At 44.4% G+C, this 8,615-nt stretch overlaps 1 protein-coding gene across 1 annotated transcript in view; it reads left to right on the top strand.

The window, feature by feature from the left end:
* The first annotated feature begins 317 nt into the window (after positions 1-317).
* Positions 318-8,615, top strand: part of TBX18 (T-box 18) — a 185,114-nt gene continuing 176,816 nt past the window's right edge. Inside the window, exons 1-2 of the mRNA XM_009887524.1 lie at positions 318-336; positions 1,339-1,493. Of these exons, the coding sequence (XP_009885826.1) occupies positions 318-336; positions 1,339-1,493 (174 nt within the window). The remainder of the gene's footprint in view (positions 337-1,338; positions 1,494-8,615) is intronic.

The raw sequence follows: 8,615 nt of genomic DNA, 5'->3' as shown, positions 1-8,615 counted from the left end.
AATGAGGAGACTGGGTTGTCTACCCAGAGGTCTTAAGGCTCTCAGCTGGCTCTGTCTGTCTGTGTCCTCACAGAGCTCACATGCAGGGCTGTAATACTCAGTGGCCTTCCATGCCAACCTCCTTGGGAGGTTTTTACTGTCAGAACAGGCAGAAAGCACACATCTGACTACCACAAGTAGAGATGAAAGCTTGAAACCCCTGATAAGCGTGATTTGGGTGGACCTCTGCAGTCCCAGGAACCTGATGGTGAACAGCAATTCCCTGAATACCTACTCTGCCTTTAACCAAGAAAACCAATCTCATGGTTGCTACGCCCATGATGATGCAGGGAAGAGGTAGGTCCTTTTACTGTGGTGCAGTGCCCAGCAGTTCAAGAAGCCTTCCCGTAAATATTAGCCCGGCTGGGACATTAGGCCACTGTTGTGTTCACTCTGCATGCTTGCTCAGAGCTGGGGTGGGTGTCCTGTGTGGCACTGCACTGTGCTGTGGGGACATTCTGGTTGGGATCCATCTCACCTAACATAGGCTGAGGTGAACTGCACCCTCCAAGTGCCTCTGTCTCTCCTTTGACAATGACAGGAGCCTAATATCTCACTTCGTGTAGATGAAGCCCACCCTGGTTACCACCCATATTTTCCAGCGTTACTTCAGAGAGATTGGCTTGAGACGCATTTCAAAACCTGAGATTTACAAAAATGTTGCTTCAGGGAGGTGCCAATATCCTGTCTTGGTGTGTGAGATCTGTAGGTGAGTCCCAGCTGGGAATGTTTCCTAAATCATGTTCCCTCCTGCTGCCCATTTTCCCAATACAGGTGCCCTCAGGGTAGTTTTTAACCTTTGCTGTGTAAGTTAGTCTGTCCCACCCTGAAGATGTAATATCATCTACTGTCTTAATCAGTATCCCACCAGCCTTTACTCAGATCTCAGAGGAAAAGACCCTATATCAGTTTTAAAATTCTTGGAAACAACTTTGTTCTTAGGCTACATCTTCATTGCTGGAAGACAGTTTGCTTACCCCATGGTAGATATCTCACTCTAAAAACCCAATTCAGAGCAGCACGAGGAGCTTTTACTTTGAGATAGGTCTTTCACTCCTCCTGGGATTTACCTCCATTAGTCATATGGAAGTAAAAGCTCTCTTGCCCTCCCCTTCATTGATATTTCCCAGTGAGATACTGAATTTAGCAATCCCACTGGAAAAACCACCCTTTTTTTTTGGCAGAGAAGCTGCAGCTGTAAGTGTTTATGGGAAATAAAGATATCTGATTAGGTTTGGTTTTTTTTTTTTTTTACACACTAGGCTGCATACCCTCTGGTAACCTTGTTATTTGTTACAGTGTTGGAGGCGGTGGAAGAATGGAAAGACTGCAGTTTCTCAGCGGCGCAGCTAGAGCTGACCCACCTTCCAAAATACAGAGGTGCTGTTGCCGTTCAAAGATATTTTATTGAAGAAAGTGATACTGCTTTCGACAAAGCCAGGCACGGCCTTACAGTAAGGGCTGGTTAGGAGCCTCAGCAAAATGTTATTGTCATCCGGAGCCATGTTTACCCTTAAGGGACACATTAGAAAAAACAATGGACAATAGGCCATACTGACAGCTTATGGGAGGAAATAAATGAAAGAAATAAAGCTTACTATGCTTTTGTGAAGCTGACATGGAAACAGCTGACAAAGGTCAGTACGTTATTGCTTTGCAAATGGTGAAAATATTGATTGTCCTGGCTTGTCACAGACAGTGAAAACGCCTATTGTGCGTGGTAAGTATATGAAAAAAAAAAAGGGGGTGATACTTACTGCAGTGAATAGCCAGTGATGAATGCGGTGAATAATGTGTGATGCACATCGCCTAAGCCAGTGAGTGGAACCCCCTGAGGCAGAGAATATTTTTATGTTGCCTCTTTATACAGTGTGGGATTAGTTTCTCCTAAATGGAGGCTCCAGAACCTAAGACCTAAAGAAGAGCCCAGTCTAACCACTTTCCTAACCTCACAGGTGGCTAAATTCATTAGGTGCTTTCCTCCTTAGGCTGAAGGATCCTGAAGCAATGAACATTAGTGGCCAGAAGTAGCTGTTCTGGGAAGGGGATGCCCATCTGCCTCCACACACCCTCCCAGAAGTCTGCTGTGACCCAGAGGTGGTTGGAGAGGAGCTTCAACTCCACACAGGGTCTTCGCAAAGCCCGAGCATGGAGATGCGGTGGGGATGAGGAGAACAGCCTGAGGACCCCATCTGCTCCCTGGGACAGGGACCAAAACCTTAAACTAGAACTCACTTAAGTCAGGCGTCCAAAGGACTGGGTGGACTGGATCCCTCCCAGTGTTACCAGTGATGCTGGGATTCCGGTGAGGTGCACCGAGAGTCTGTGCAACAGGGGTCATGGGCAACAACTTGGGATTATTTACACCAGCGTAGTTCTCAAAGTTTACACTGTGGGTTTCTTGGTCTAGCACAGCTAAGCATTGCCAAAAAAAGTACATTCCTAACTCTGGTTAGATAATCCAAGTGTTCTATTTCAATCTGAATTTGCTGTGAAAACAAGATGACTTGGGTTTTAGGCAGTGGCTGTATCTCAACTCCAGGTTTATACAGGAGCCTGTGGCAGCTCGCTCAGGTTGCTGTGTCTTTTGGGCTGTTTTATAAGTCAGATAAATTGGAGCAGCAAACTTTTGGAGTCCAGAAAGCTCTTTAGATCTGCCCAGAAACCTGTCCTTCACACAGAGCTGCATGTGGCTCAGTGGCCGTAGAGTCAGGCCAGTGCCTACGGCTGTGAGAGGTGCCCCGTGTGGCATGGGGGTGGACGTGGGACCCCTGCCAGCCCAAGGAGCACCTGGGGCAGCTTTCCATTTAACCCCTGCTGAGGATTGTCAATTCATGTTTCACATTTTATACTGCTCTCTGCTCTTTGCATTTAGAAAATAAAATCTTGTCCTGTCTTTGCAAATACGGCATCCAAATACGGTTCGGGTGAGAGGAGGGCAGCACGTGGTGCATGAAAAGCACCGTGTCTCCAGTGCAAACCTGGCCCTGCCATCAGCCCGACTGGAGAAATGTGCACTGGCAGTTCCCGTCTGTAGGTGTTACTGATGGACAGAGAGCGATGGAGGCAGAAAAATGTCAAAGTGTTAGAAAAGTCAATATTATTAAGACCTTGCTCCCCTCGCTTCCCTATTCCGAGTAGTTTCTTGAGTATGACCAATTACATTCTTTTTTTATGACCAGTCACAAATGCAGTTTTTATTAGCTGGTTTGCTCAATGATTCAAATGTATAGACTTTATTTCAGTCTCATTTGAGTTGGAGGAAAGCATACAAGGATTTTTGCTGGCTTAAATTAGTGGAACTGCCCCTTTGGCTGAATGACAGGGCCCTCGCCTTGCAGAGCAGAGCTCCAGCCCCGTCTCTGACTTTTGCCTGTAAATTAGTTTGTGAAGTGGTGTTTATTGCTACATTGGGAGGTTAAGACAGCCTAATTGTATGTTTGTACAGGAGAAAACATCACGCCAGAGCCTTAAGCAATTATTCTTTCCATGTCCTTTCACTATTTAATCTTGACACTGTTCAGAGGGGAAAGGAGACAATTTGTCTTCACCCTACAGCCAATTAGCAGTAAAAGTGCAGAATGGCTAATGCAATATCCACTGAAGTGCCATCGTCCATTCATCAATATGAGATCCTGAAATAGGATGCATCTAGAACCCCTCGTTGGGGATTGTTCTGAGCCCATGCCTGATCTCAGCCAAGGATATCTCCGTGATTTATAGCCCAGCGCGTGGTTCCAACGTGTGACAGTGCTCAGCACCTCTCCTCCCACTTTTCCTCTCCAGTGGCCATCTTGTCTTTACAGAAGACTTATTCTCCAGAGTATCAGTCTTTTCAACAGGCCATTACTCACTGAAATGTTTTGTCTTTCTAAACAGCTAAGGTGAATCACAGGGAATTGCCTTTCTTTCCCAAGGAGGACATGCCAAATATAAGCCAGACAAGCAGCATCTTCTCCGAGTTGGCTAAAAGGTACGGCACAGCAAAGGTAGTCCTGACAGCCACTGTGTTAGAAAGAAGAAATCTTTCTTTTGGACCGTATCTCATCTATGGAAGTGGTAAATCTCTTAAAACCATCCAGGTCTTGTGCCCCGCATTTACATGCCATAAACCTACAGAGCCGCAGTCAGACCCAGGGTAAATGACTGACAACGGTGGAGCTTTAGTCTTGGTATTTGTTCTGGATGTCCAGGATTTAGTTTCCTTGAAAGCATCTGCAGGGAGGTTCTCTCAATGTTTTTCTTGTCCACAAAATATTTCTCTTAAAAGCGCTATATAAACCCCAGGAGGATCTGTCTTCCTTGGGGCCAGTGCAACAGGGCCCCGGCTATTTTTTACTGAATGCTTAAATATATGCAGTAAGAACAAGCCTATGCTAAATTTTGCTTTGAACTGGCAGGGCAGAAGTTTTTTGGGCTCCTCCCCAAGAGTGATCTAGTCCTATATGTTTTAAGAGGTTAAATTCAGCCCCTGAGTGTTGGTACAGGCAATTGCATTGCATCAGGAATGGGCATGACCCCTAATTTTTATAAGAAATTATACAACAGGAGACGTACCCAGAAAAGATCATTAAATCCTTGCTGTGCTTCTTCATCATCCCAACCCATTTTGATGGAGTAAAAGAAGCTTTCCCTCAAAGATGCTGAGTTTTGATACAGGAAAACTAGACATTTTCAAAGAGGCTTTATTTGCTGGATGAAATAAAAGGGAGGCGCCAAGAACATTTAATCAAATGCTCATTACTGAGAGGATCCAAGAAAAAAACACTGGCTGCTCTGTTCCCTTCCAAGCCAACAGACCATTCTGAAGGCTTCAGCATCTATCTAGCTATATACATACACAAGATGTTCTTACACTTCCAACAAAGGATAAGGTGGAGGAGGACTAGTGGTTAGCAAGACAGGAACAGGACAACATGTGAGACCCGTCTGGGAAACCTGTTAGACTATTCCAAAGCTTCAATTTTGACCTTTCTTCAGGAAAAAAAAAGAAAAGCGCTTTATGTAAAACCCCTCAGATCTTTAGCTTCTCAGAGAAATTGTCTTTTGCCAAATAACACAGTCACTTACTTACATTCTGTACATCTCTGCCAGCGGGTATGTCCCAGGACTCATGTGCTAGTAAAATGGGGAGTGCAAATCTGGATAGGGTGCTCACGCCAAGCTTAGGGATGTGAGAGGACGAGAGAGGCTTTAAAAGCTTCACTGCCTTAAAACGCACCTAGGAAGGCGGTTGCGGGTGCTGCATTGTATGTAGAAGCTCTGCTTCCCAGGGACAGGAGGAATGACGTCACAATGACATCATGCCTGTCCTGAGCTTCCCTAATGTTAATCACAGCAGCATCTGCCGCAGGGAAGCGTTTCTGGGGGAAAGGTGTCAAAAACATGACACTTTCCAACCGTAGCCGGAGTGGGGAGTTTGAAGCAGCGGAGCGCTGACGCCGTGTCCCCCGGGGCCTGAACCACTTCTCTTCTAGGTGTCTGACTGTCAAATGTGCTGCGGCGCGTGTTTTTCCTCTCTTTTGTTTACTTTATTGAGGACGGCACCGGTTACAGCTTTTTAAAAAATATTTGAGCAGGTTATTATGGGAAAGGACAGAACAAGTTCTTGCTGCACAAACGCAAAACTCAGATGGTTTCCTTTGCAAGGGTGAAGACCATTAGTGGTTTTTCTTCTTGGGCTGTTTTGGGGGAGGGGAGGCATCTTTGGGGTGAGAGAGTGAGCAGAACGGGCAGTTGGGGATTTTGGAGCGCTGACTGCAGCTCTGGCACCGATTCCCGCTGAAACTTAGCTAAAAATTTCAAATTGGAGTCTCTGAAAGGTCGATAATAATAAGTAATAGGGCTGGCCAGAAAACAAGAATTCTGTTTTGTGAAAAATGTTGCGGTTTCAAAATTTGTTTTCATTCCAGTGCAGAAAGAATATGAGATCTTTCTTCCTTTTTTTCTTTTTCAAGGGAGAGGGGAGAAAATAAAAAAATAGACAGATTAACAGAAGCCTTAATAGTCTAGTAGGTTAGGGCAATGGTTCAGATGAGGAACTTGACCTGACATCTCCCTGTCCAAGGTGAGATGGGGGGATCTTGGCTATCCGAAGTTGATTTTCCTACACAGTAATTCTATCCCAGACATTAAAAATTTTATAGACAACTTTTTCATTGAAACACTTGTGTTTCTTTAAAAAGTTTTAATACCATGACGGTTTTTCGTTGTTTTTTTTTTAGAACAGGAGTCAGGACATTTCTTGGTAATTTCTAATAACTACATGTATATATATTTTTATTACTTATAGCAACTGCCGGGTGCAGAGACAGTCCTTCATCTCATAGACACTATCCAACTGTTTGCGGAAACTGGGGGAGATACAGAATGGCAATATGTGTCAATATTTGGCTGTTTCCATAGAAGGTTGTTTAAAATTCTGATTGTGTGTTTTGTTCTGCAACTTTTCACTTTGAGGGTGGTAAGGCACTGGAACAGGTTGCCCAGAGAAGTTGTTGACGCCCCATCCCTGGAGGTGTTCAAGGCCAGGCTGGATGTGACCTTGGGCAACCTGGTCCAGTGGGAGGGGTCCCTGCCTATCTTCAAGGTCCCTTCCAACCTAAACCATTCTATGATTTTATGTTAGAAATAGAGGTCCTAGCATCCCTGACTTCACCTCTGCCACCTCTGAAATGAGGAAGATGGTGGTAGGATCTTTTCCCAGATAGCAGGGATGTTGAAAGGTTTAATTAATATCGGCGCAGCTCTTTGAATATGATGGTCTTAAGTGCCGTTTGAATACCTCACCTTGAATACCTCGTATGGCCAAGACAGTCAGAGGCGTAATCAAAGACACAAACATGGTGCAACATATCAGGACTAACACTCCAGAATACCTAAACTGAACTAGCCCAACAAAGGTCTGGTCGACTGGCTGGCTAATGGCTGTTCTCAGTTTTGGCTGTGACACAACAACATGAGATCATTTATAAATAATCAGTTTTCGTTTACCCAAATGTTTCATGTGAAAGCTTTGGGGCGTTCTCCTAGGTAAGGTGAGACGATATGAAGTACAATGGGGATGAGGTGCAGCTGTAGCTACTACTTTGCTTGTTATGGCTAATATCCAGTGCTTAAGTGGTGCTACAGGAGATGAGATTGCAATTGCAGGGAATTCACACAAGAAACAGACTTCTCTGCAGAGTACTGCAGACATTAGACCTACAGGTGCAGCCTGTGAACTTGTAAAGTCTTTTCAAAATTCAACTGGGGCTTTTCCAAAGCAAAATACAATTTCTGTAGGCAAAATAGATTTAGCACCTATTCTTGCATAGCTGCGAGCCTCTGTAGCTACCACTGAAACCAATTAAATTTAAAAATACAATATTGCACTCTTGGTATATAATAGTTCTGTGCTCACTAGTTCTCAGATTGCCATCTTTTAGCCAAGCAGAGAAAAAATACTCATGCGGGCCTTCTACTTCCCTTTTTAGCCTTTTCTCATCTGCTTGCATCAAGCCATGGCGACAAATTTTAAGCTGAGCTGGCTGGAGTGTGATCTTAGGGGCTTTGTGGAGGAACACAGAGAGCCTCAGGGAACTGGGGAGTGACTGCTTTCCCCTCTGTGCTGGTGACATCTCTGGCAAGTTCAACAAATTCAGCAGCAGCAGCAACAGGAAGAACAAACTGTGAGATGCCACCTCGTATTTTCATAATATAGCAGAGACTTTAGTGAGTTAATCCTTGTAAAACAGCCTCTGAAGTAGCTGAAATGGGTTGAAGTGGGAAGATGGGGTTAAAACAGTCAAATTTGGGTGTCTATAGTGAGGCAGCTAAATCTGTGGGTTTTTTTCCCCTTGAAAAGCAGAGTGTTTTGGCTGAACTGCTTTAGTTGTTGTTGTCCAGGTTCAGAATGGGTTTGCAGGACAAAGGATTTACCTTTTGATCTTTCTCGAGGAGGCCCAATGTCTGCTTCCCCTAACGTGAGCATTCCCCCAGCTGCTTGGGGATGGGGATTGTTCCAGCCCGTCGTTTAGACCTGAGCACAGAAACATGCGTCTCTCCTTTCCCTGGCTAAGAAAGCAACCATGGGTAAAATTCAGTGAAAATCCATCCATTTAATAACATTTTTTTAGATTGTAAATGTGATTATTTTATAACATAAAAGGTTCTGGGAGAAAAGTCCATGCCTATCTTCTACATTTGGAAAGCCCTTGAGTTTTGATGGGTATTACAGGAAATAAAGACAGGAACAGGAGTAGCTGGTCCATGATGCAGGACACATAATTATGCTGTTGAATAGAAGAATACGTTGGCCATAAGCAGTGGTATTTATACTAATACTGTGCTGTACTGAATTCATCCTATTTAGCAGCTGAAGCGGATCTAGCTGGCATTTAGAGTGTGCTGCTAGGTTGGGTTTGAGTGCACATCATAACTGCAACTTTTGTACCATCGTTGGCCCAGAATTCTAACAAGCAGATGATTTGAAGAGTTTGTCCTGAAAGAAATAAGCCAATGAGCTATGAAAACTCACTACATTTAAGGCAACAACCCCCCAAGTAGTTATTTGAAGGTCTGGGAATCAGTTCTCT

The sequence above is a fragment of the Charadrius vociferus genome, unplaced genomic scaffold (genome assembly GCF_000708025.1).
Source record: "Charadrius vociferus isolate BGI_N301 unplaced genomic scaffold, ASM70802v2 scaffold185, whole genome shotgun sequence".
Taxonomy (NCBI): Eukaryota; Metazoa; Chordata; class Aves; order Charadriiformes; family Charadriidae; genus Charadrius; species Charadrius vociferus.
Note: the sequence above shows the minus strand (reverse complement) of the source record. Positions and strands in the feature narration are given on the sequence as shown.